Source organism: Nesoenas mayeri (genome assembly GCF_963082525.1).
Source record: "Nesoenas mayeri genome assembly, chromosome: 1".
Taxonomy (NCBI): Eukaryota; Metazoa; Chordata; class Aves; order Columbiformes; family Columbidae; genus Nesoenas; species Nesoenas mayeri.
In genome coordinates, this window is record NC_137541.1 from 184,240,087 (window position 1) to 184,268,075 (window position 27,989).

At 44.9% G+C, this 27,989-nt stretch overlaps 2 protein-coding genes across 5 annotated transcripts; one reads left to right on the forward strand and one right to left on the reverse strand.

Moving 5' to 3' along the window:
* Window positions 1–1,532: 1,532 nt before the first annotated feature.
* Window positions 1,533–12,993, reverse strand: SPRYD7 (SPRY domain containing 7; the record flags this gene model as incomplete). Of its 3 annotated transcripts, XR_013923586.1 has the most annotated exons (6): window positions 1,533–2,265; window positions 2,547–2,744; window positions 4,924–5,026; window positions 6,668–6,834; window positions 10,411–10,527; window positions 12,876–12,993. XR_013923586.1 is itself a non-coding variant. In XM_080363448.1 (5 exons), 5 exons carry the CDS (start codon window positions 12,979–12,981, stop codon window positions 2,647–2,649), a joined length of 591 nt encoding a protein of 196 aa, XP_080219574.1. In that variant the 3' UTR covers window positions 1,533–2,646. The 3 variants fall into 3 exon arrangements, 2 of the variants coding, with proteins under 2 accessions (XP_080219574.1, XP_080219575.1); XM_080363448.1 differs by having other exon boundaries at window positions 1,533–2,744; XM_080363449.1 differs by lacking the exon at window positions 10,411–10,527 and having other exon boundaries at window positions 1,533–2,744; window positions 12,876–12,981.
* A 9,772-nt stretch (window positions 12,994–22,765) lies between these two features.
* On the forward strand, window positions 22,766–27,948 carry TRIM13 (tripartite motif containing 13; the record flags this gene model as incomplete). Of its 2 annotated transcripts, none has more annotated exons than XM_080356291.1 (2): window positions 22,766–22,822; window positions 26,716–27,948. In XM_080356291.1, the coding sequence occupies exons 1-2, from the start codon at window positions 22,820–22,822 to the stop codon at window positions 27,946–27,948; spliced, it is 1,236 nt and encodes a 411-aa protein (XP_080212417.1). In that variant the 5' UTR covers window positions 22,766–22,819. The 2 variants fall into 2 exon arrangements, with proteins under 2 accessions (XP_080212417.1, XP_080212418.1); XM_080356292.1 differs by lacking the exon at window positions 22,766–22,822 and adding an exon at window positions 23,120–23,217.
* Between the last annotated feature and the right edge of the window lie 41 nt (window positions 27,949–27,989).

Here is a 27,989-nt window from a genome sequence, read left to right on the forward strand (position 1 = left end):
GCCCATTTCTCCAGGCTGTTGTGGTCCCTCTGAATGGCAGCACAACCCTCTGGTCTGTCAGCCACTCCTCCTGGTTTGGTGTCATCTGCAAACTTGCTGAGGGTACCTTCTGCTTCATCATACAGATCATTCATGAAGATGTTGAACAGGACTGGACTCAGTATTTACCCCTGGGGTATACCACTAGTTAAGGGCCTCCAACACTACTTCATGCCACTGATCACCAACCTCTGGGCTTAGCCATTCAGCCAGTTTCCAATCGACCTCACTGTCCGCTTACCCAGCCCACACATCAACAGCTTGTCTATAAGGATCTTATGGGAGACAGTATAAAAAGGTCTTAATAAAGTCCAGATAGATAATATCCACTGCTCTCCCCTCATCTAACAGGTCAGTCACTTCATCACAGAAGTTTATCAAGTTGGCCAAGCACAACTTCCCCTTGATGAAGTCATGCTGATTACTGATATTTATTTGTCCTTAATGTGCCTGGAATTGTTTTCCAGGATTAGCTGCTCCATCACCTTCCCAGTGATCAAGGTGACTGGCCTGTAGGTCACTGGGTGCTCCTTCTCACCCTTCTTGAAAATAGCAGTGACATTTGCTTTCCTCTAGTCTTCAGGTGTTTCTCCCAACCACAACTGATCAAAGATTATCCAAGAGTGGCACCACAATGACATCAGCACACGAGTGCATCCCATCAGGGCCCATGAACTTCCAGATGTTCAGTTTGTTTAAGTATTCTCTGACCTGATCCTTCTCCACCAAGGGTACATCTTCCTTGCTCTGACCTTCCCCCTGGCCTCTGGGATTCCTGAAGTCTCATCTTGCTAGTAAAGGCTGAGGTAGAGAAGGTATTTGGTACCTCAGTCTTTTCCATGGCCTGTGTCACTGGGTCTCCCACCTCACTGACCAGTGGGTGCACATTTTCCCTAGTCATCCTTTTGTCTTCTATGTACTTACAGAAGCTCTTCTTGTAATTTTTGACATCCTGAGCCAAATTCAATCTCATTTGTGCTTTAACTTTCAACTTTGTCCCTGGATGCTCAACACCTCTGTATTCCTCCCATGATACCTGTATTTGCTTCTACCCTCTGTATGCTTCCTTTTTGTGTTTGAGTTTGGCTTGGAGTTCTTTTGTTCATCTCTCTTGGCCTCAAGGAGCAGTCCCAGGCACTCCCTGCAACCTGGAACTTGGAGGGCTGCATCAGCCACCTGAAGCTCAGTTTGTGTGGAAGCCTCTGCCCTTGCAGGGACAGCTGCTCCCACATCTACTGGGGAAACTGAAATTAAACATACAAATGTTTTGTATAACTTAAGATGATGTATCTGATCACAGGAAAGCAGAGCGGATTTCAAGGGGAGACTGTAAAACTGCACTCAGATCTCCCGAGCTTTATACCATCCTGGTGACACAAGGGCATAGTTCCTTTCAGGTTGAAAAGTTCTACCCAACACTGTCATGTAATAGCAAGGCTACAAGCAAGGAAAACACGGGCCACTAGGAATGAAAAGACAGATGCAGAAAATCATAAGGTGAAAGGCTTTGAGAAGGCTGTTTGTATTTGAAAATCTCAGATAATTTTTAAAAATATTTAAATAAAATAATTCATTTATGCAAATGCATTAACCCAGGAAGAGCCAAAACAACAAAAAAACCAAACATCCAGTATGAAGATTTTCTTTACAATAAAAATTTTTCTAGGAAGTATATTCAATATATGACAAGATGGGAAAAAAGCATCTCACAATTTATATTCAAGGGCATCACATTTTAGAACAATGTCTTAGCCATTAATCACTTATAAATGATTCACAAAGAAATTAAATACAATATTCCATAAAAGAATAATCTAATTTACAGTTTAAATGTAAGGCTTCACCATAACATCTCATACCCTTCACCCAGCTCTTTGCACACCCAAGTTGAGTACTTACTCTCCTATCACAGTAACAGAGCAAGGTGGTCCTCAAAAACACAGGCAGTGCTCAGGTTTACTTTTCAAGTTCAACAAAAAAGTATGACTAGAAAGTGTCCTATTATTTGTCACAGTAAAAGCAAATGAAAAGCTAGGAGAAACAGATGTTATATTGAGAGAAGAGATTAAATTACACCTTGCAAAAAAGCCCAAAACTTACCTAGATGCTAGTTATGTCATCGTATCATTAGTTATTGTGCACAACTGGGACATCGCAACTCCAAATCACAGACTAGAAACACAGTGCTTCCTTTAAACGAAGTACATAACTTCCATGTGAAAAAAGCTGGGGAAAAAAATTGTGAAAACTATCCATCTCCATAGCTATCATATGCATAAGAACTATCGGCTTTACAGAGTGCCAGTTCATTCAAAATACTGAATGTAATACTGATGTCAATAATATCCCTTAGTCTCCTTATGCATCAAGTACAAATCGGAGAAAAAACGTGCCCCCAAACACTCATTTTCAACCACAAAACATTGCCAGAAATCCTGTATTTGCAACACAGTTACCTGGTGTTGCAGTTAACATTAATTCTGCAGACAACAGTCACAAGTACTTACTAAAAATACAGATATGTTTCCTAGAAGTTACGTGAAGCTTTATTTAAGATGACAATGCTTTTGTAACAGTGCAGGGTGCAAATTTTCAGTATGAAGACATTCAGAAGATTTGCTGCTCGAAGAGGATCTTTTCAAACCCTGGCGGAGGTGTATGATAAAATTCACTGAACTGACAATCCAGAATTGCACTGTCATCAACTGCAGAAGAAAAGCACACAGAAGGAATTAGAGAAGGAACACTTACAGTTTGATCCTCTGTTACACTACCTTACTAGATTATATACTATGCTCAAACCATGGAGATCATTCTCCAATACATCCATGACATATATACAATCAAAAGAAACTTCAATGCATTTGCCAAAGTGCTACACATATACTTCTGCTATTTAATCAGTAATGGTCTTTGGTGAAGTCAATGAGAATGCTACCTGATTTCACTGGGAGCGTTACAAGCACTAACTCCCAGCCAAGGCTGGGATTTGTCCCTCCTAGGCTCAGTTAAAACTCCTAGCAGAATATTTATACGGTTCTATAGCACTTACACAAAAGTGTCTGAGGTACAGCCGCTGAGGGGAACAATCTCCAAGTTCAATTTCTGTTTTACGTTCTCAGACTGGACACTATGTTTTCCTCCTCTATCATGTTTCTTCTAAAAATATACCTATAGTTCTAGTCTGAATTACAGCTAGGGTAAATGTGTAAGAAACTCTCTTCTCTATGGTCAAATCCTTTCCCATGACTAGAGGAAGTTCACATTAAATTAAGGACAATTATATTTCAAGTTTATACCAAGTAAGTACCATGAAAAAGCAATTTACAGGCCTCAGTCGTATATGTATAAAACATCATAATTATCAGAAAATTATGTCCACTTGTGGAAAGTAATAGTAAGAGCCCGGCAACAAAAGGTCATTGCATTCACCAGGCCCAGAACTGCCTCAGCTAGAGAAAGAGACAATTTACAGCAGGCTAGCATGCCACCAAATGCTTTCTGAAAGCGACCTGCATTCTCCACTCTATGTAACAGCATTTCCAAAATGCGTGGAAGGTGCAACATTCAATTATCACACAATTATCTGTTTCACCGCCTGCCAAGCCTTTGCACATTTTAGCAGCGCCATCACGTGGCTTGAGGACACATCACAAAATGAACATCTAAAACAATCTCCACTCTCACAGCTCAGAAAGATACCATTTGTCAGCTACATTTTAGAGACTTCAAAGGCTCTACTACACATCTAGAATGTTTTCTTCCTGTTCATAAATTCAATGTTACAAATGTATCAAGATATAAATGGGAATGTGCCAAAAGTTCATTAGGAACCAACCAAGAAATGAAAAAATTATCCACATCACATAGCTGATGGTACCTTGAAGAGTGAAACCGTTTTGGAAGAGGCTGTTCCTCAGATGAAGCTCACACAGGAATAAAGATAAACTGGAGATGGTTGTAGGTGTCATACAGGGAATCCAACAAACAGTTATCACTTGCTCGAAGTTACAAGGCAACCCAGAGTGCAGCGCTGATTATGCACTGAGCCAAGGGATGTGCTGCCCTTCCCATGAGATGTGAAACAGAATTCTGACTACTCGGGAACTACAAAACCACCGCCAAGTTTCGGAAGAGCAAATTGTTAACACATGTCTTGGCCAAATTCCAGCTTCAATAATTCATAAATTCTTTCCTAAACTGCCTGTGCAGGGATTAATTGGATATGGTGTTTGTTTCTTGTTCAAAACTGCTGTGTTGTATTGATGGTTGCTGGCAAACAGCCACAATTCACTCACCAATTGTTGGATTTCAGAATTGGGCATCTATTTGGTAAAGCAGCAAAGAGCTGTAGCATGATAAAGCAAGCAGCTATACTAGTACTGCATTAAAGTTTTTATCTCCAAAAGAAAACACAAACAGCAATTCAGTATCAATATTTAACACATATTTAACATGCATGGAGTGTATGAAATTAATAGCCATAAATAGCAAGTTTCAGAGATAAACCAGATTAGTCCTCAAGTCTACATTAGTTTGAATTTGCTGTTTTTCTTTTTTTTCATCTGCTTCACAGTTTTTTTTATCTGGCAATTTTTAGACTAAGTGCAGAAACTCCCCAGTTTGTTGCAAGTAGAGACTGTAAGTAGTCAGTAAATGGTGGTATATTTTCTAGGTGGTAAGCAGCATTAAAAATGAGGTGAAAATATACTTTCGTATTTTCCTAGTTTTGTATTTTCATGCAATCTAATGTTGTAGCTGCCAAAAAGAAATGATGGATGTGTGTTCCATCTAAGTGAGAAGAAGAATGCACAGCTTACAAGACAGACTTGGTATAAAAATATTGTCTATACTTGTGAAACAGTTTGAAAATCTCTGACTTACCATAGACCACTGGATAGACAGTCCCTCGGATTCCTGAAGCTGGACAATGCATGTTCTTCCCATTTAAATATACATTTAATTCTACATGGTCATATGTAATGCCCTATGAAGTACAGAAAATTAACAAAAAAAAAGCGTCAACAAGTTTATACATATAAGACTGCTACTTAATTTGGCTTTCTTAGCCACAGGCAAATTTTAACACCATTGTGCAAACCACAACATCCTAGAAAACCTCACTTGAAATATTCCTGCAAAGGACTAGAAGTTAATAAATGACCAGTAACATCTGTATTTTCAAATACTCAGGATTCCTTAATGCTCATTCAATTTGGATGCAGCACAGTAGCACACACTGCATCTTACTACATTTACAGAACAAATTTTGAAATTATTCTTCACTGTGTTCAAGTAACACAAAATTTTCAATTATTTTTAATATTAAGCAGTTTGCAGTCTTCTTGTTTATATCTCCTCATGGAAATAATAAATACTGATGCTATGAATTAAGTTTATCTGTCCATAGTTCCATACAGAATCCTCTCTCGGCTCATTTACTCTGCCAGCAGCAACAGTCCATGGGTTCATACACAATGCTATAAATAGGTTGACTACAGAGCAGAAAGGAAACACTAACAAGGTAATAAATTACTCATTTGTTAGCTAATGATTTTTCTCACTGTTTTGGTATGGCTGAGTGTAGCAACTTGTGTTGTTCATTCAGTACTTCAGGAATCTATTTTCATGACAGAATAAACTGAAATTATTAAAACTGGTGAGTTAGCAGTAACCTGTCAGCTACTTTTTTGTGATTACCTGAAGCTGTTCAGACTACATAGCTTGACCCAACCCTGAAACAGTCTGCAACCCTTCAAAGAAACAATTTCAGAAGGAAATTAAAAGAATAATAATAGTATCTGAGGGTAAAGGTTGGAAGCGTTGATCTTTCTTAATAAGAAATTTCTAACCACAGCTATACAGAGGCAAAGTTACCCAGCAAGAAAAAGTAGTGGTGAGAAACGGTCTGAATTTCATTGCATTGTTACCATGTATTTTTGAAAATAAAACTCTAACAGGACATTGAGAAAAAGACAGCAATAAAACACAATCCTTTGAACAAAGTCACTTAAAGATGTGTTGAGAAACCTGGAACAGTAAGGCACAAAAAAATCTTAAATTCTCCATTCTCTCTCATTCTTAATAATTTTCTCAGTAAGCACGATTCCCTCTCCAGTTAATATCTCTCTTTCCCTACAAAAGTTTGGCCAAAAATGTAGTTCATCTATCACCCAGGACCTATCTCTGCTCAGCTCTGTCCTTCTAATCATTAACCAGTGAGCTACAGGATCTTGAGTTCAGCTGGGCATGGTGTGTAGCTATGTAACGCATTCCAGCACATTATTTGTTCAGGAAGGTCCCATCTCAAACAACAAGGATCCTTGTGATGGGAGTTACCTGTCAGGCAGATACTACAACCAGACTTCAACAGAGCATTAGAGGCCACTTTTCAAACACCAGTAAAGTCTGCTCCTCATCCAGAAACGTATCAATGATGGGAATGAAGGCCACAGACATCCGGGCTGCTCATCGGTTCAAACACAACAGGAGTCTGAATCAGCACTTTCCAAACTAGGAGATGCAGAACGAAGAATTTGACTGAAACCATCAGTCTGACCACAGAGCTGTAAATATGAGCTGTAAATCTGGGAACAGCTGGGGAAATAAAAAGCCTTAAGAAACTCACCACCACATCGCCCTCCTGAGGAAGGCTGTTTGCTGGTAGTCTATTTTTCTCCTCATTGTTATAGTAGAGAGCTCCATCATTCCTCATCACCAGGCTATGGACATCTCGACCAAGTGGAATTTGATTCAAGTTTGCTTTCTGGGTTGCAACTCCAATACCCCAAATCCCTAAAACGTGACATTAACATGGTAAGAAAAAACATTATTTTGAAGACTACCTGACTGAAGCAGGACAGCATAAAGAATGTGGTTTTAACTAGTGCCACAGTGGGACTACCAGTAAATCTCTCTTGGAAATACCAGGTCTATCGTGGGTTAGCCCCAGTAGGCAGCTGAGCACTGCTCAGCCACTCACTCAATCACTTCCCTCCACAGCCCCCAGTGGGACAGAGGAAGCGGAAAAGAAGAATAAAACCAAGAAATCTTGTGGGTAAAGACAAAAATTGTTTAATAAGCAATGGAGAAGTGGAAGAAAGAAAACAAAACAAAGCAAAGTGATGTAATGGCAATCACTCACTACTTCTCACGGGTAGGATGCCCAGTCAATTCCTGAGCAGAAGATGGGTAACCTCCCCAAACCCCCTCCTCTTTCTTTTGTTGCTGAGCATGACATTATGTGGCATGGAATATCTCTTTTGTTAGTTCAGGTCATCTGCCTGGTTGCGTCCCCTCCCAGCCTCTGGCGCACCCCCAGTCGTATTCACTGGAGGGGCAGAGTGAGAAACAGAGAAGGCCCTGGTGCTGTGTGAACACTGCTCAGCAACAGCTAAAACATTAGTTTGTTATTAGTATTGTTTTCATCACAAATTTAAAACACAGCACCATAGGAGCCGTTATGAAGAAAATTAATTCCATCCCAGATGGATCAAATACAAGCAGCCACAAGAGACTGAAGATAAACAACATGTACCCTGAAAAAGAAGGATTAATAGAATTGCAACTACTTAGCTTAACTTTTATTCCCAGAAAAATATTGAAGACAAACTGAGACTGTAGAAGGATGTAAAAACCAGATCCAACTAGCATGGATTTGTGAACAACACAATTTCCTTTTCAACTGGTTAGACTAGTCTTGGAGAAAAAGAAGAAATTGTAAATATGACAGATCTTGATTTACTAACATTTTTGAAGCTCATACAACATTGAAACAGTCAAATTATGAAAACACGGTCTAGACAGTTACAATATGGATGCACAACTGGTTAGAAAACTGTATTCCAGGACTATTCATCAGTAGCATCCTGTCAAATCAAAAAAGAAGACCCAAGTGGGGTTTGAGGTTTTGCATTGAATGCACAAGGTCAGATCCTGTTCTGTATTCACATTAGCGACTTGGATAATGTTACAATGTGCTTATTAAATGTGCTGCCAATACCAACTGACAAGACTGCAAGCTCTTCAGAGGCCCCTCAAGTTCTAAATGATCCTGACAAATTGGTTAAGAGGTCTGAAATAAGGGAAATGCATTTGCTTTGTCTGAACTACGAAGAACAGCAGGTAAGCAGGAATAGCAAGTGGCATAAATACAGTTGTGGCTTGGAAACCAGTTCACAGGGAGTTACCACAGACCACATGCTGATTGTGAGTCTGTGCCCTACCGTTCTGAAAATCTTCTGGATGTATGGTACATATAAAATAGACATACTGTATGCACAGATGAAGGACATCTCCTGATACTGTAGCTGGAGCAGATTATTCATTTGAAGCATCATACCTCAAGACAAATTAGGTCAATTAGAGATATTCTAGAAGAAACAACTAAACTGATCAAAAGTATAAAAACATCATCTACAGCTATATCATCTAACCTCTGTACTCAGCACTGGCGAGGCTGCACCTCGAATTCTGTGTTCAGTTTTGGGCCCCTCACTACAGGAAAGACATTGAGGTGCTGGAGAGAGTGCAGAGAAGGGCAATGAGGCTGGTGAGGGGTCTGGAGCACAAGTCTGATGAGAAGAGGCTGAGGGAACTGGGGCTGTTCAGCCTGGAGAAAAGGAGGCTGAGGGGAGACCTGATCACTGTCTACAACTACCTGAAAGGAGGTTGTAGCATAGAGGGTGTTGGTCTCTTCTCCCGAGTAACACGTGACAGGACAAGGGGAAATGTTGCATCAGGGGAGGTTTAGACTGGCTATTAGGAAAAACTTCTCTACAGAAAGGGTTGTCAGGCATTGGAACAGGCTGCCCAGGAAAGTGATTGAGTCACCATCCCTGGAGGTGTTTAAAAGATGCATAGATGAGGTTCTCAGGGACATGGCTTAATGACAGTGTTAGGTCAGTGGTTGGACTAGATGATCTTAAATGTTTTTTCAAGTAAAATAGTTCTATGATTCTATAAGGAGACAATGAAAAAAAAACCACCTTTGGACTGTTTAATCTACAGAAGACTGAAATGAGGCAAAGATAGAATAAGTTTCAAAAGACAAAATTGCAGAACAATTTATTCTATGACTTATATGCCCAGAATGAAAAGGATGAGAGTGTGAACAAGATTCTGATTAGACTTCAGAAAACCTTCCAATAGTCAGGGTGGCTCCACAGATGATCCATAATAGATTGCATAGGGACACTTCAGAAAATTGAAGTTTTAAGTGAAGTGATCTACAGTTCTCCTTCCTTGGGGCACAGGAATAGAGCAGACATGGCTCATAGGGATCAGGAGAGTTTATTTCCTGTGTTTCTCAAGTATAAGCAGCTGGACACTGTATCTGTGTAAATAATGACCATATATGAACAACATCTGCCGTGGATTCTTCCCCCAACAGAAAGTGTATTAAAATTGCCATGTTAAGACTGATCTGGGGTTTACATGCACTTTAAAACTAAACAAATGGTTTGACTGCAAGGTGTTTTGGACAGATGTGTGTTCCTGCTGCCTGTACTTCAACCCAACCGAATGTGAATGACCCTTACCCAAAAAGCGCCGGGTTCAAGCTCCAGCTGGTATCATAAGGCCTGTCTCTGGACTAACACATCCCTTCTTCTTCCCTCCCCCTACACACTTAGGGAAAGAGCAGCTTCATTTTTACAATGTCTGTTTTTTTTAAAAAATACAGGCTGATTTTTAATGTTAGAATACAGGCAAGCCTGGAGTGCACTCTGTACTAGTGAAGCTGACTGTATTAGTAAAAGCACACGGCTTCCAAGTTTCATCCACTTTCAGCTGCCTTGCATCAGATCTGTGCAAAACAAATACAGAAACAGGGTGCTGAAAGGCTCCTCTTGATAAGGCAGTGTTGGAATAAGTGCTGCACATTTGATTCAAAGAGCAAAATGTAGCACAAGGAGTGTTACCCTTGCTCAGGCAAGCTAAGTGCATGTTAAAAGCAAATGAAGCTATAGCTTCAAATAGCTACAAATACTGCTGGATAAACTGCACTGTTTTAAAAAATACTTAATAGCTACAGTGTTTTATGTGGCCATAAGCACTTATTTACCAAAAAACATTTCCAAAATACGCTAACTGAAAAACATGCATATAACAGCGTACAAAAGCATATGGTGTTTCAGTATTTGCACTCCTTCAGCAATATACTTAACATTCTTTTCAATATTTCAGAGCCATAATGAAAAAAAACAAAAAGAAATTTGCTTTTACACAATGACAACTTATAAAATTCTCCAATGGTCACAAGTTCAAGGATGCAACTAGAAAGATGCATGTGCTCAGTATTTGAGATATGACTTCCAGCAGGCAATCTGACATACCTTCCAAGTTTAAAGTTGTACATTTTTGCTAACTAACCTGTGGACTGGACTTTGAACTCAAAATAGCTCTTGTTCTGATGCAAAGGTGCATTGGCTAAGCAGCCTCCTGTGCCACATATTCTTCTGCCATTTTTCACAATAACAACATCCGTTCCTGGAAGAAGAAAAAAACCCACAAAACTTCAAAATATTTTTAGAAGTCTGGAAGTAGCCCTTAAAACCCCTAAACACTGAGAACAGTTTTTGTTCTTTCTGCCCCAAGTAAGAGCTTAATTAATCTATGAGAATTATGATGATGGACGACACTTTGAAGTAAGAAAAGGAAGGCTGTTGATAGGCTAGTTCATCTTTCAACCAGGATTTATTTATTTAAAATCTATACGCTGCTCTAATTTCACCTCTTGTGTTTTACGGCACCATGCTGATTACAACCTTTGCTCAGCCACTTCAGAAGTATAACTTACAATTTAGTCAGAAAGGGTTCACTGTAAGACCAAAGCCCTGTACTCTGGTCTTTATACACTGCAAGGAAAAGGCAAGGCACATAGGGTAGAAATGTTGGGTGGAATTGCAAGGTGTTTTATTATTTTCTGAAAAAATCATTTAATTAGAATCATGTCTGCCATGCATGCCCATCCTCTACTAAGCTTTCGTTCTCCAGTGAAAGACTTCATCTTAGGCACTCCTGTCATGGTCAAGAACATGGGAAAGAGTCAAGGTGCACTGATACAACTGAATAAAACCAGGCTAATAATTGCACTTGAACACCGGACCCTGGATCATTCAGACTGCTCTCCTGCTGGTCCGTTCCCGGCACTGCTGCAGCTGACCCAGATTACTTCTCAACAAAGCCTGGGCACGTTTTTGTGAATGCTTGTCCTAAGGGTGATGCTCACAGAGGGGTATCGACAAAGACACCGTATGGCTTAGCTCCTTCTGTGTCTTCATCACCATAATACTAGGGAAAAATTCTTTGTGGAGAGGGTGGGAGTGGTGAAGCATTGGAACATGCTGCCCAAGAAAATGGTGGAGTCAACATCCCTGGAGGTGTTTAAAAGACATATAGACCAGGTTCTTAGGGGCGTGATTTAGTGCTAGAGTTAGGTTAACGGTTGGACTGGATAATCCTGAGGGTCTCCTCCAACCAAAATAATTCTATGATTCTAACTTGTCGCCTCTGCTCTAAGCCCCCATCCCTTGCCCAACCTGACCCAGACCTTCAGTCCCCACAGGCAGCCTCCTCCCCTGAGATACCTCTCTGAGACTGAGGCACCTCTCCAAACACTCATTCTGCTGATGAACTCCAACTGAATTTAAACCAAAGTGAGAATTATTTTTTTTCTGAAAGCTGCCAAATCCAGCTAACGAAGTGCCCCAAAGTGACTGGGAACTGCTGGAGAGAGTCCAGCGCAGGGCAACAAAGATAATTAAGGGAGTGGAGCATCTTCCACATGAGGAAAGGCTGAGGGAGCTGGGTCTCTTTAGCTTGGAGAAGAGGAGACTGAGGGGTGACCTTATTAATGTTTATTATGTAAAGGTTGAGTGTCATGAGGATGGAGCCAGGCTCTTCTCGGTGACAACCAATGACAGGACAAGGGGCAATGAGTTCAAACTGGAACACAGGAGGTTCCACCTAAATATGAGAAAAAACTTCTTCTCAGTAAGGGTGACAGAGCACTGGAACAGGCTGCCCAGGGAGGTTGTGGAGTCTCCTTCTCTGGAGACATTCAAAACCCACCTGGACATGTTCCTGTGCGACCTCACCTCGGCGTTCCTGCTCCAGCAGGGGGATTGGACTGGATGATCTTTTGAGGTCCCTTCCAATCCCAAACATACTGTGACTTGCCCAGCACCTCTCAGTGGAGGATGAAGTTTAAGGGCTGGCACACATCCCTACTGCGGCCAGTACAGTTGCAGTGCATTAAAGGGCGACAAAGCTGGTGAGGGGTCTGGAGCACAAGTCTGATGAGGAGCGGCTGAGGGAACTGGGGCTGTTTAGCCTGAAGAAAAGGAGGCTGAGGGGAGACCTGATCGCTGTCTACAACTGCCTGAAAGGAGGTTGTAGCATGGAGGGCGTTGGTCTCTTCTCCCAAATAACAAGTGATAGGACAAGAGGAAATGGCCGTAAGTTGCATCGGGGGAGGTTTAGATTGGACATTAGGAAAAAAATTCTTCAGAGAAAGGGCCGTCAGGCATTGGAACAGGCTGCCCAGGGAAGTGGTTGAGTCACCATCGCTGAAGATGTTTAAAAGGCGTTTAGACGGGGTTCTTAGGGACATGGTTTAGTGCTAGAGTTCGGTTATGGTTGGACTCGATGATCCTGAGGGTCTCTTCAACCGAAATGATTCTATGATAAAACAACCAGCTCTGCCGGGGGCACACAACCCCGGCCCCTCCCGTCTCACCTCCTGCCGCGCCCCGGGGCCGGGCCTGCGGCCTCCCAGCCGGGCAGTCGCCCGCTCGCCCCCGCTGCGGGCGGAGAGCCGGTCCCGCCCCGCTTACCCATGCGCTGCGTGTCGAGATGCACCGCCGGCATCTCCTTCAGCGGGATGTGTCCGGCGCCGCCGCCCCTGCACCAGGAGAAGCAGCAGAACACGGAGGCGGCCATGACTGGCCGGACCCGCGGCGCCGCGCAGACGCAACGGCGGCCAGAGGGGCAGGGGAGGGGCGGAGCCTCCGCAGCGCCCCCTGGCGGGCGGGAGGTGGCGCCGCGCGGCGGAGCTGGCGGGTGTCGCCTCCGCGCTGCCCGGCCTGGCGCGACATGGCGGGACGCGGCGGGACATGGCGGGACATGGCGGGACATGGCGAGTAGCGGCCTCGGCCCGGGGCGCCCATGAAATCGAGTACAGTGTAAAAAAAGAAAAACAACAAGAAACAACACATGCGTGGCGGCGGCCAGAGGCAGCGCTGTGCCCCACTGGCCGCCTGCAGCCGCAGCACACGGCCACCCAAAGGACAGTTTGTACATAGATCTGTATGTACAGATGAAGGACAATTCGTGTATAGATACTTATAGAAAAGAGACTGCTGATCATGCTAGGCAGATAGGTGGTATCAGGTCAACGAACCCTGCACCACTGTGCTGTGAGGGAAGGCACTCCATGGAAATGTACAGAATCACAGAATGTCAGGGATTGGAAGGGACCTCGAAAGATCATCCAGTCCAGTCCCCCTGCTGGAGCAGGAACACCCAGATGAGGTTACACAGGAAGGTGTCCAGGCGGGTTTTGAATGTCTCCAGAGAAGGAGACTCCACAACCCCCCTGGGCAGCCTGTTCCAGTGTCTGGCACCCTCACTGAGAAGTTTCTTCTCATATTTAGGTGGAACCTCCTGTGTTCCCGTTTGCACCCATTGCCCCATGTCCTATCACTGGTTGTCACTGAGAAGAGCCTGGCTTCATCCTCGTGACACTCACCCTTTACATATTTATAAACACTAATAAGGTCACCCGTCAGTCTCCTCCAAACTAAAGAGACCCAGCTCCCTCAGCCTTTCCTCATAAGGGAGATGCTCCACTCCCTTAATCATCTTTGTTGCCCTACGCTGGACCCTCTCCAGCAGTTCCCTGTCCTTCTGGAACTGAGGGGCCCATAACTGGACACAATATTCCAGATGTGGTCTCACCAGGGCAGAGTAGAGGGGAAGGAGAACCTCTCTCGACCTACTAACCACCCCTCTTCTAATACACCCCAGGACGCCATTGGCCTTCATGGCCACAAGGGCACAGTGCTGGCCACTTATTCCTGGCTCCAAGTAACAAGAACCCCATTTACCTATCTCTTTTTAAAATTTATTTATTTATTTTTATTTTTCTTTCTTGGAAAAGTCAGAAGAGACAGGACTCCTCAAAGAAAAAGGTTCACCCCATCAGGGTCTGGCCACCTGTTCAACCCAGGGTCTCTCCACCCATGTCCGTGGTGTTTGCTCCCTACAAATTGCCCTTTCTCCTCATCTTCCAGACCTGCCCGGCTGGTGAGCCTTAACTCTGAACTTTTTGAGTCCCGTTTGCTTCTAAAGTACTTTCTCATCTGTTCGAGAGCTTTGGTAGAGTGTTTTTCCTGATTTACTCGCGACCAGTTGAACTCAGCCGCAGAGACTGCTGCAGGGAAAAGCCAGCACGCTATCTTGTCACTTAACACTTTTTTTGCAAAGCACACTTTGGGGTCAGCTTTGTGTCCCTTTCACCGAGGCAGAACACCACTGTGGCAGTTGCACACGCTCCAATAAGGTCCGGAGCTTTCAACAGAGCAGTTGATGGCTCTTTTGAATCTTTTCTGCCACACCATGCCTGTCCACCTTGGTCCATGCTGACCGTCCCTGGGGCATGGTGACTCCAGTCACTTCCCCCGAGCTGGGGCAGCAGGAGGGTCAATAGACAGGGCCCTTCAGTGCTTCTATGCCCACAGCCAAATCCGACCTGGCTATAAATCGGGGCCCATGCTGAAGACCCCCTTTGGGTGGTCGTCTTGGAGCAGCGGGTCTGTGAACAGAGCCCTGCCCGATGCCACCTAAGGAGACTTCCCATGATTGGGAGCCCTTGCCTTCTCTTTGATGAGTGATTATTTTATTCTGGATATATCCTTGAGTGAGCCCTTGCCCACCCTGGGCAAGCAATTATTTCTTCTGGGTACCCTTGAGTGAGAGAGGTCTCTTCTTTTTATGAGTGTGTGCATGCTGTGGATCATCATCCTTGTGTGGCTGTATGGTAATAATTTTCCTAACTGGTATATTGAACCTGCAGTTTGTTAAGTGTTGCTGGAGTGCTGATTGATTTTTGGATAACCCCCCTGCTTGCATTGGTTTCTGTCATTCGGTTTCGGTTCCGAATTAAAGTTGGTTTAAGCTTACATTTACTTGGAGTCGTTTTGGGGTCCTTCCATGGCAGTCAGGTAACTTGAAAAGCTGCAGCTTGACTTATGGTCTTTGGGTTACACAAGCGTTTCTTTAGCAAAAGCCCTGGAGCAGTCCCTACACCAAGCAGCATACAGAACAGGGGCTACAAAACAGGTTCCAATAAATATAATAAATAGTGATAACATGGCCATAGAACCTGACCTGTGCCTACTTTACATTTTTATTTATCTACAGAAAAATATCCAATAAATGTTGTGCCATGAACTGCTGATCTTGAATGTTTTGCAGGCACCAGATAACTGAAATATTTAAAGTCTTATTTACCTCCAAACCAATTTGGGATGAAATTGTTGTTTCGCATGATTTTCTGCTGGTGTCTTATTTTGTGGCAGTTCATGTATAAAGCTCCATTAACATTTTATTACTGTGTATAATATGCAACTAAGGTAACCCATGTGGTACAATGTTATCTGTCTTGGGAGATGTAGGGGGTTAAGCAGATATTCAAAAACCCTTGTTAAAAGAAGTCTTCATAGCAAGAAATTACTCATTGGTCTGGATGGGCTGGATCAGTCACACTTACCCCTTTACGTGAAACATGAGGTGAAACGCTGTCTTTCTCAAAACTGTGCCTAAAACCAATCTGATTTTAAGAGCAGCTTTAAAATATGCTTCCGTTCTTTTATTAGATTTACTGTTACAGCCCATAAACATTTGGGGTCAAGAGCTCACTTCCTTAAAATATGCCAAATGGGATTAGTCTTGAAATTCTAAGAAGTAAATATTAGGTGGAAGCTGATGTTTATTCATTTCATATGGAGGGCATCACGATTCTCATTGGTAGCTTGTTGTTCACATAATTAGTCCCATTTAAGTCACTGTGGGATTTTTATTGTCTGTCACACACTGTGGGTTTGTTACAGTAAACGACAAATGTTAATATAGTTAAAAAGCAAAACGAAAAAGACCTTAGGAAGAGACTCAACCTCCAAATGACTCCTTGTCCCATTTTTTTTTCCTCTGTGCCGAAAGAAGCAAGTCCTTTCTTTCCCCAAATGAGCACTGGGAATACAAACACATCTTGCCATGTGAAGTCAGTGCTGCCAAATCAGTTGGGCTCAAGGGGCTGGGGCTGTGGGGAGCCTGTGCCTTCGGGCCCATTTCCTGCTCCACGGCTTCCTTAACTCGAGAGGCTGGTTTTACGGGCCAGCAGACTGCAGCACGTGTGGGGCAAAGCGCACACCACAGCTTGGAACAGTTGCCGGTGCTGCTTTGGAGCACGTTGACTCCAGTGCCGATGTGCTCCGCGGGCAGGAAGCCTCGGGGGAACCAGGTAAGTGCAGCTCCCACCCCTGCGCCTGCCCCATCTCCCTCCAGGCGCGGAGCCCGGGTGCTGAGCACCGCGACAGCGGCTGGTCACAGCTCGGTGTCACCATGCGTTTTGCAGGAGCAGTGGCAAAGATGTCTGCGTGCCCTGAGTGAAGGCTCTGGTGCTGGACAAAATCAAGCGGCTAACAACGCTGGTCTGGTGGAAGTAAGTTAGAAGTCAGCTGGTGAGACACATGGTTTGTTCATATGCCTTTCTTGGAGGCTGAGGGGAGCGATTCCAGAAGGATAGTGCTGTATTTGTAAATGTGCTTGTCAGCCTCTTTAGAGCATATTGGAACACCAGAATTTTTGCAGTGCACAAGGAACTGCCCCAAGGAAGTGAAGATCTGGGCTCCAGTGTTTACAAGTATAACTCTGCTTGGTAATGAGGGGTTAATTCAGCTTCTGCCTTCCTTGAATGTGCATTTTTTTCACTGGGGAGGCCAAGTATTTAGGACCCTCCCACACTGGAAGCAAAATTATGCTCAGCATGCCTAAACATGTTTGTTACTCACAGGGTTTTAACTTTATTTCCTTGAACAGTAGCACCAGAGACATTTTGTTAGGGAACCATGTTAGAAGAACAGGAAAATTACCGGTCCCATCCCTTTCACAAATGCAGGTGTATTTGGAGGTCCTGCCAAAATAACATGATATGTTCTTGACGTGTTTTGTTCTCTAGCTCAGAGCTTCATTTACAAAATACAACTGTCTCTCATTAGACCTGCAAAGCTCTCTACTGGCTGCAGATGAGTATGTTTCAGAAAGGTTCCCTGATACTGCCAGATTTGCGAGAGAAAGGGGAACTCTCTCCTGTTGTTACAGCATGTAATAAAACACAACTAATCAATTCTCAGAAAAATAATTCCTCTTCACCCTGCTGGTTAAAACCATTGGGACTTGCATCTCTGCTGCCAGCAGCTTTATGAAGGCATTTACACCTGTGAAAACCAATGGAAAAAGGTAGTTATTAAATATGCTGGAATGGATTTAGTAATGTCTCCGCGCATCTTGCACAGAAGTCAATGATGGTGCAGGACTGGAAAATCAAGGTTTGTTTATTGAAAGCAGTCCTTCCACTCCCAGGGTCAGACCTGTGGTTTGGAAGATGATACAGACAAGGTCTCAGATGAAAAACAGGTTGTGCTTGTACTTTTGAAATCTTCATTATAATGTGTTCTTGTGAGGATTAATGTTCTGTAGGAAGTCTTCTGTTTTATACAGTCAATCTGACAGTTGCCAAGTCATAGAAGAAATTGTATATGAGAATTAATTTTGTTCCTTGTTGTTCTATTTGCTTTGGAGGTCACTTTTCCTTTTCTCTTTATGCAATATAAGCAAAACCCACCAGAGCAGAGCTTTGATCCACAGGCAATCACAAACCTCATTAAAACTGACAGGCACGCTGGCCACGCTTCGTTCAGGAAGGAGCAATTAAATTCTTTCATGGCGTAAGACAGCTAAAAACTAGAAACCGCTGCCCACGGCACAGGGCTACGTAGCCAAGCGCTGAGATGAGCTAACTCATATGAGCAAGCACTAATTTGGGGAAAGTCAGAGAGGTTTCTCCAGGGACTGTTTGCGAACGCGGCAGCGAGAGCCCAGATTGGTTGCAGCTGTGTTTGCCTGTGTGCGTGTCCGGGGCCGGAAACACCTCGCGGGAGCCAGCAGACAGTGGGAGAAGCAATGGTGCATGGCCCTGAGAAAAAGCCAAGGGACAGCTTCTTCTGGGCAGGCATCCTGGCTGGAGCAGCAACTTGGACTGCCGCGCAGTGCTCCCTCCCATTTGCTTCCCCTGCGTGCAAGGAAATGGGACGTGGCTGTACATTCTTTGCAAATAAATAGGATTATGCTAAGGAGATAACAGAATTCATCATCGATTTCCCCCCCCCCAACTTGCAGGAAAGTGATGAATATTAGTTAACTGTGTGGGTCAAAGTTCTGTATGTAAAGCTGCAGGGCTTTTCAGAACTGGTAAAAGGGTCATTGGAGACGCGGCAGGTATCAAGGCAGTGTCTGAAATTTAGACCTCAAAACAGCAGTTGATCATTTCAGTCCCTGATGATCCTTCATGGATTTTTTGTGCCTGGTATTTCTACAATGCACATTAAAAGTAGCTTTTACGGAACAATTACAAGGAACTGCTTTCTCTGATCCCTCGTTTGGAGTGTTAATACAGTCCAGATGTATCTGTTGAAAAGAAATGTAGTCAGATATGATATAGTTGTGAAACATTTATACATGAGGAAGGTGTTTGACACATGGAGCTGTTTTGAATAGTTTCTTTATTTGTGTTATCATACAGCATCTTCTTACCAAGCTGCTATCGGCATCAAAGCTCTTGCAGGTTTATTTCCATATTTAGGTCCCCACAGCAACTACCTCGTGCACGTCAGATTGTCTGTCTCCATCTGAGGGGATGCTCACACCAGCACAGCTGAGTGAAGCAGCGTGCTTCAATACGCCACTGTCCTGATGCCAGAGTTGCACTCTGTGCTCTGACACCTCTGCAACAAGACGTGCAGCCTTAACCTCCTTCAGTGGGGAGTACCAGGCAGGCTCACCACCAAGGATAAGACTGGAAAACATCATGAACTCACCTCTTTTCCTTGCTGTTTCACCTTAGGAGACAATTACAATCTGACAGGTCTTTGTTAGCCTGGCTTCAGAGAATGGATAGGGAACACAAACCTGAGGGTGGGAGGAAGCTGCTTTTAACTCCAGCTACATTTATCAATCAGTTTTGTGTTAGACATCTTCCCCCGCACAGCACAGGGGGTTCCTGGGGCCCGGAATGAGCAGCTGGTGTGGCCGAAGGGCAAGGCTGTGTTACTCTTGGCAGCAGTGCCGGCAATAGCTGGCTGCAAGCATTTGTGAAATTATGGTCTGTGAGGGCACTTCTGGTTTATGCTGACGTGTGTACCGGCTGCCACCGAAACAGGCCTTCTCGCTGGTTCCTCTTGGCACGGGTGTTTGTTTGGCTGTGGGATCAGCTGGCTGCCAAAATTGGTCCTGCTGAAAACTTTATTTTTTATATATTTTTTTTAAACTGGATTAGCTTTCAGCTCTGTTGGCAAGTGGATCTAGCCTAACATGTGGCCACATGAATGTCAGAGCCAGCGGAGAGAAGGCATCAGGAAAGCATGGCTAAGGGAAGGGAAAAGGATGGAATTATCTCTTTTACCAGTAGCACAGTCTCAGCTTGGCTTAACCCCCAGAGAATCTGGCTCAGGGTAAAATTACCTATTACAGCTTGAGTCACTTCAGTGGCTTTCTTCCACAGAAAAGGGGAAAATCTTGTTCCTCTTTTCCTCACTCTGATATTAGACCTGATGATTGTCTAATCTTGCACTGGGCTGGTTTAGCTCATTCAGTCAGCAGAAAACTAACCCAGGCGAAGAGAAGGGAATAGCGTTCTGCTGGCTTAGAGGGTGGAATCAGCTCAGCAAAGCGTCTGCTGCGGCAGGCAGAGCTGGTGCAGGCGGGGAGGGCAGTAGCAGGCAGCTCTGAGGTCACTGACTGAGACACAGCATTCGGCTTCGGTCTTGGAAATCTCCTGTCATAATGCTTAATAGAAGACCCACAATCCGTGTCCTCTCTGTAGTTTAAAGATGACAACAGGTGCTATCCCTTTGTCTCACAACAAACACGGTGTTTGTCTTGAAAAGCTGCAAGTTGCCACTATTTTATAATTCCTTCTAATCTCCTGCCCCTGTATTTTCAACCCTCTCATGGGTAAGTGACAGTTATCCTCACGCTTCCCTTCAAGCTGGACCTCTCCTTTGAGCCTTGATTTCCCTTGGGTTTGTTTCCTTATTAAATAGGGAATATTGCCACAGATCTACTCATGCTCTTTTCCGTTAGCCAGATCTTTTCTCTGAGGCTCCAGTGAATGGCCTCTGATGCTGCTTCAGGAAGACACTCTGCTTTCAGGTGTGGGAATGCGAGCTCATAAATTGCAATTGAAAAAAATCTACAAACAACAAAAGATTTGCAAAGAGTATAGAAAGATGGACTCGCATATGTGTGCAAAACAGTTGGTTGTGTGCAACTCTATTGGTCAGATAGAAGCAGTAAAATTCCCAAATTGTATTTGAGCTTGCTCAGGACAGCCATGGTACACATAGGTACGGTGCTGGCTGGGCACTGTCTCTATGCACCAAGCACAGAAATCCCGTGCTGTGTTTGCCCCGAAGTTTAAGTTTTCATCTTTGGCAGAAGAAAATCCAGGAAACGAGGGACACACACATCTTGAGATAGTCCTAATGAAGAGGGGATATCCCAGGTGGGAAGGCATCCACTCATGCCCATACAGCTCCTTCTTTTCTAAGGAGGTGGAGCAGGACCAGCCAAAAGAATTAGTGAGGAATAAAATGTACTCTAAAAATAAACCAGATAACAAGTTATACCAAAAATATATGAACTTACAGTGAGTGAGGAATCAAAAATGTCATGATGTTGTTAATATCTTTAACCATAAAATTAAACAGATTAGTAGAACTGGGAAATTCTTAGTATAAAAAAGGCTGTCGGAAAAGTAACAAGTACTTGGAAAACATAAAGGTGCAAGCATTGGGATAGCACTTGAAGGCAATTTGGGTAGCTGGGGAATGATTTAAGCTGTCAGTTTTCAGACACTACCTGGAATTACTTATTTTTAATTGTAAAGAAGGTGCCGGACAATTAAGAAGAAATAAGCAGGCCACTGTAGTGCACCTCAAGGTCTTGGTTGCTTTTGTGCAGCAACTCTGTCTTTTGGGACCATTCTCCAGTAGACAGTGGATGAAATGCCCAAGTGTGTGAGCACTCTGAAGGGTATTTTTGAAAATACTTGTCCTTGATCGAACTGTTCCCATTGAGTCCAGCTGAGCAGGCAGGACAGCTCGGATGGAGACAGTAGCAGCGAAGGCGAGGAAGAGGAGAGCTCTTCCTCTTCTGGCTGCAGTAAACTGGGGAACCACAGCCTTGGCGTGTTATTGAACAGCTTTTAAAATCCAGATTCCTAAACAACCGGAAAAAAAGATGTCAGATGTGTGAGGGAGCTGCATTTGATAGAAATGCGGTCTGGCCTGTGCCGTTACTTGTGTGGGTGTCCTGAACCTGAGTAATCTCCCCTGTGCCAATGAGTGACGGGACTGCAGCAGGTGACTGAAGAGCAGAGCAGTGACAGGGATGTGGGATGCAGAGTACACGTGTTTTGGAACAGCTCTTGATGTGGTGTTTCACAAAGCCTAACTCGAAAGTAAGTTCAGTTGGCTTTGTTGCAAGACATGTCGACTGAGAACTAACGGAAGGACTGCAGAAAAGATAAAAATCATGAAGGTTCTCTGCAGTCTCGGCACTTCCAGCTGCAGTTTCATAGTCCTGTAACGAGTCCTCCCAGGCAGATGCGGGATCCCTGCTGCTCGTCTCCCTGGGACTAGTCGGTGTTATTGCAGGAGAGCTGTGCAGGTTTGGCAGGCCATGTTACTCTCCAGCAGATTCCCCAGTAGGAAATGGTACAGCTAGTGTGTTAAAATGAATGCGCCTCCATCCTTTTACAACGCACATAAGGACATCTGCCTAAAATAATATTTTGTTTTTTATTAAGAGCGCTCAGGAGGTGGAAGATGGATGCTCGGCGGGGTTGCCACCCTGGTTAAAGTGTGAAGCTCACACCTTGGAGCAGCAATCCAAAGTCTAATTTAGCAGAGTTAATAAAAAACAGAAACCCGTCAATATCTCGGTGTAGGGACAGGCAACCGCTGCTTTGGGCTGCGGAGCTCGGCCGCCGGCTCAGACAGCAGCCCCCGCCGCCTGCCCGCCAGGCCGCCCGCTCCCCTCCCGGGCAGCCTCGGGGGCCGGATCGGCCAGGGTGGGTGGGCGCACCCGTTCCGGGCCGACGGGCAGCAGCTCCCGGCCGGTCGCTCCTGCGGGCCGGGCCCGGGCCCTTGCCCACCCCTCCGGGGTCGAGCGGCAGCGGCGGGGCGCGGCGAGGAGGGGCGTGCGGCGGGGCGACCGGCGGATGGCGGCGTCCGGCATCGCTCGCTGCCGCTGACCGCGCCGCCGCGGCCGGCCGAGGTAAGAGCGGGGCGCCGGGCCCGGGCGGCGGGGGGCGGGAGCGGCGGCCTCGGGCCCGGAGGGGGGCGGTGGCCGGGGCCGGCCGCGGCTCCGCGCGGGGTGGGCGGCCGAAGCGGCCCGTTCCCGCCGCTTCCCCCGGCCGCTCCGCAAGCCCCGGCTCGCCATGGTGAGTAGCGGGGGCCGGCGGCGGCGCGGGCCGGGCCGGGGCGGTGGCGGCGGGAGGGGCAGGCCCGGCCGGGCGGGCGCAGGCCGCGGCTTTGTGCGGTGGGCAGCAGCCGAGGGCGGCCGCGGCCGTTGGCTTCTCTCTCAGCCCTCCTCCCGCATGGGCCCCGCTGCCCGCTCGCTCTTTGCGGGGCTCAGGGGGACGCCGAGGGCCGCCCTCTGCCGAGCGGCGGTGCCCGACGGAGCGGCTGTGACCGCCGGTGAGGCCGTGGCCGGCGGCTGGGGAGCGCGGCCGGGCCTGGCAGGAGTGCGATCGGTTGCCGGGGATCCACCCCTGGATGGAAGGGGGTTGTGACCAGAAGGTGCGAGGAGCTCCGGCCCGGGCAGAGGGACCGAGAGGTGAGGAGGAGCGTGTGTTGGCGCTGGCCCTGTGTCCTGCTCTTGGCAGGCGGTAAAACCCTGTGGACGAACCGGCTTTCTTGGGGCTGTGAATCCACTGGGTCAGAATTGCTTATTTATTTCTCAAGCGCTTTCTGAACGTGTTGGATCTACCTGGAAGAAAAAGCTTTAGTCATGAAATAACATGTTGAAAGCATGGCCACTTCCCTTAGCTCTGTTTGGCCGCCTGGATCCCTGCTGCCCCTGAAGGTCAATCGTTCACTGTTAAAATGTCTACACTGACCCTCTGTTAGGCTGTGGTTCCTCTCGGTGGGGTGAGTGGCGTTAAGATCGTTGCTGCTAGCAGGAGGAGCTCACGTCTCCCTTCCGCCTTGCCTGCGCCAGGCTCTTTTACAGCTGATTCTGGACACCCGTCTGACAGAAGGCTGGTGGAATGGCTCACAGGAGCTCCTGTCAAGGACCAGGGCCTTTGCGAAGGAAAGGGAGGCGAGCCCTCTCCTGACTAGCTCAGCTGCTTGTGGAAACGCAACCTGACTTGGTCAGGTTTTATTTGGAATACTTGGCTACCATTGCAGGACACTTGCAATTGAAGAGCTATCTTTTTGTTTTGTTTGAAGTTTGGTGAAATTTTGGTTCTGCTTTCAGCCTGCTGCTGGCTGATAAACCCAACTTCAGTGCTGGATGAATTTCTCTCTGGAGCATGGGAAAAAGCTACTGTGGTTGTTTTTGCATTTATGGTTTGATTTGGTTTGCCATTCTTCTTAATAATGATAAAACTGTGCAAGTTGTTCTTTCTGATGGGTGACATATGCTGGATTTGTACCTGGAGAGTCTGTATAGTTCAGCTGAAGGAAGAAACCGCTGTGCCTTTTGGCCCATGTGCTCAGAATGGGGAATTCCAGGGACATCCAGACCTGAATCAGAAGTTACACAGAAAAATTCCCAATGAGAAATGAAAATGTTCCTGTAGTTCAGCACACAAATACCAGGTTGCTAATACAAAGGGATGTTTCAATCCACAGGCAACTTACTCTCTGAAATTAATGTCCTAAAGAAGAAAGAAATTCAGCTGTCCCAACCAGTCATCCAAGTTTTCAACATTGTGGTTTGATGTTACTGGTGGTATTGTAAGAGGTGGGGGGGAAAACTCGTAGACCTGTCTGGTTTTTTTGTTGTTATTGGTTTTTTTTTTGTTTGTTTGGTTTTAATCCGAAGTTTTAATTATGTCATACAATGGTTTTGAAATTCAGTTATATTTATAAAGCATAATTATTTACTTGGATAAGTGGGGTTGGAATGCACCAGGACAGTTTTATTTGGATCGCAAAACCTTTCTGTATATGTTTTTTATATTTTTAGGAGCATGAAAGTCTTCAGTGTTTGCCCTGCAATTTTGATGGAACATGTTGTAGTAAGCGTTTTCTGCATTGGTTTGCAGCACTCGCTGTCAGGCATGCAAAGCTGCTTTTCCAGGTCCCTAGCTAAAAAGTAAAATCCCCCCTGGTAAAGGAGACAGACCAGAGCAAATATTTTCCATATTGTGAATTTCCATTTACTGGAGATGGAGAGCTGTCATTTTAGTTTTGTAGTTGTTTTCCTCCTAATGTGTGCGCAAAACTGATCTTTGTGCTAGTACCATGGCTAAGAGCTGTGAGTACAAGTTGGAAAGAGAGAGACAAGCAGGAAGACTCAAGAGTATGGGAGCAAAATTATCCTCATCCCGTCATCCCATTCTTTTTAGCAGTAGCAAGAGGGTGGAGGACAAACCTTGGTTGTTCTAGCACTGAGAGGCACTTCAAAATTAATTTATTACAGAAAATGAAGCTTCCGAATGGGATCTGCGGTCTCATGGGAGACCTTTGGCGGTGAATGGAGTCATTGGAGTGTTTCTCTGGGTCTCCATCCCTGGCTGTAACGGTGGCTCCTTCTGCCTGATGATCTTAGTCCTGAGGATAAGTAGAGAAGCTGGCAACTTTTTGAAACTCCCCTTAACCAAACAAGCAGGGGGAGTACCCGTCCTCCTCATCACTGGTGAAGCACGGGAGGTTTGCTTGTACCTCTCAAGAACGGCTCTTTTACTGCAAAGTCTTGCTAGTACTGTATCTGTCCTCTTGTGAAGGAAACTCAGAACTGACCTTGCCTTTCTTCCCTGTAGTTGTCTTTGCTTCTATATTTCTTTTAGTGCTCTTCTTGTCCTGTACAGCATAGATGTTCCCTTGCAGGTCTTTTGGCTCTCATGTTGGCCACTTTATATCTGAGGGGACAGTAGCCTTAGAAATAACATCAAAACTAATTAAAAGAGCTCATTCATGTGCCTTACTGTCACAGGGCTACTTTGATGCTTTTTTTTTTTTGTGGTACATGTTGAATTTTATTACATATATGTATGAATACATATTGTATAGTATGGAATGAGTTTATACAAGGGAAGCATCTTTCTAATGATAGCTCAAAACTAAGTGTTTGAGGGTTTTGGCGAATAAAAAACATCATCCATTTTGATCTTTATTAGCAGCTATTATTTTTCTTAGAGCATGCTGTAAATTATAAGGTGTCTGCATCTGAGCACTTGGCTTTGATTAGAGGCACTGGGAGAGTAGTGGGCTGGGTCCCTTCACTGAGACTTTACAATACAAGGGAGCACAAGAGAAATCCTCTTCCTGTACGTCCCGTCCACAAAAAGAACTTGCTGAGGCACGAACGCTGTGACAGTGGAACTGGGAATGGAGATTGTGGATGGGTAAAAATGGTTACCAGTTTTGTTTCATGATGAATTATGAAGGATTCTGGGCAGTCGTTCTTTGAAGTATTTGAACTTTGTGCTGAGTAGCTCAGCGATAACATATTTGCTTGGTTATTTTAAAATATTGCAGGAGTGAGAGAAAAGCTAACTTTTTAAGTGAGTGGTGACGCCCCTTTGTCTTTGCAGGTAGAGCAAAGGGCCACACCACATATTCTGTGGCTGAAGAAATTCTGAAGCTGGTCTTTTCCAGTCACCTTTAATATTACCTTCTTCCAGTAGCAGTGCATGAGGTTTGAAACTGTAAGCTTTGGAGGAGCTGAGCAAGCAGAGAGTAATCAAATCTTAGCAAGGCTTACCGGCTGGGTATCTTTTGTGAAAATCCAGTTTCTGGGTATTGCATCAGTGAGGAAAGATTCAAGTCTTGAACTCTTGCTATGAGTACATGAGTTATTTTCATTCAGAGTCCTTGCTGGGTTTGGCAAGCCTTCTTTTCTGGCATTTTTAGTTGAGACTCCAGAAATGGTTCTGCCTGGACAGTGAGCCGTTCTTGTGCCTGCTGTCTGCTGGCCAGATACCACAGCTAACTGGACTGGCTGCAAGAACCCAGCAGAGGCTCTATCTTAAGGATATGGGAGAAGAAAGTGGATCCTTTTCTCACTGAGCTGAGCCTCAGATGGAGATAAGTTTTTGCATGGTTTCCTGTGAGGAGAAATAAATGTTATAAGTTCCGTTACTATATTTTTTCTCTTTCCTAGGATATGATGGAGCTCCTAGAGGAAGATCTCACCTGTCCCATTTGCTGTAGCCTTTTTGATGATCCTCGTGTCCTGCCTTGTTCACACAACTTCTGCAGAAAGTGTCTGGAAGGAATTCTTGAAGGAAATGTGCGGAATGTGCTTTGGAGGCCCTCCCCTTTCAAATGTCCCACATGCAGGAAAGAAACTCCCGTTACTGGAGTCAACAGCTTGCAAGTCAACTACTCCCTGAAAGGTATCGTGGAGAAGTATAACAAAATCAAAGTAACTCCGAAAATGCCTGTGTGCAAAGTACACAGCGCGCAACCCCTTAACATTTTTTGCCGGACAGACATGCAGCTCATTTGTGGGGTTTGTGCCACCCGTGGTGACCACACGAAGCACGTGTTCTGTTCTATTGAAGAAGCGTATTCCCAGGAGAAGCGGGCTTTTGAAACCCTGTTTCAGGGCTTTGAAACCTGGCGTTGTGGAGATGCCCTCTCGCGGCTGGATACCTTAGAAACCAGTAAGAGGAAAGCTCTGCAGATGCTGACCAAGGATTCTGACAAAGTGAAGGAGTTCTTTGAGAAACTGCAGCACACACTGGAGCAGAAACGAAATGAGATTCTCTCTGACTTTGAGACCATGAAGCTTGCAGTGATGCAGGCCTACGATCCAGAAATCAATAAACTGAACACAATTCTGCAAGAGCAACGGATGGCTTTTAACATCGCAGAGGCCTTCAAAGACGTGTCTGAGCCCATCATATTTCTGCAACAGATGCAGGAGTTCAGGGAAAAAATCAAAGTGCTCAAAGAAACCCCTTTACCATGTTCCAGTGTGGACATCAGCCCTACAATAAAGAGCTTTGATACCAGCCAGTGGAATGGAATAAAACTAGTTGATGTGGACAAACTTTCCTTGCCACAGGAAAACAACACTCTTAAATTCAAGATTCCTTCGGTCTTTTCACGCAGATTTATATTGACCTCTCTTGTTTGCTTGCTTATTCTTGCTGTCACCAGAATGTCCTTTGTGGAGTCAGTCGTTGACAATCTCCAGTGCTGGAAATCTCAATTCTTTACAATTAGCTTGTCCTATTTGGCAGATACAGTGGAGATCGCAGATCATGCAGTCTTCTACTGGGAACAGATGACAGATGGAGCTTCACTTCTAAGAGAAAAGTGTAAAAACTATACGTTGGTTGTACTGGATAATGTCGCTCAGTTTGTGTGCAAATATAAACTGTTGTGAAGTCCTTACTGAAATGTGACAGAGATCTGGTGAAGAAAACA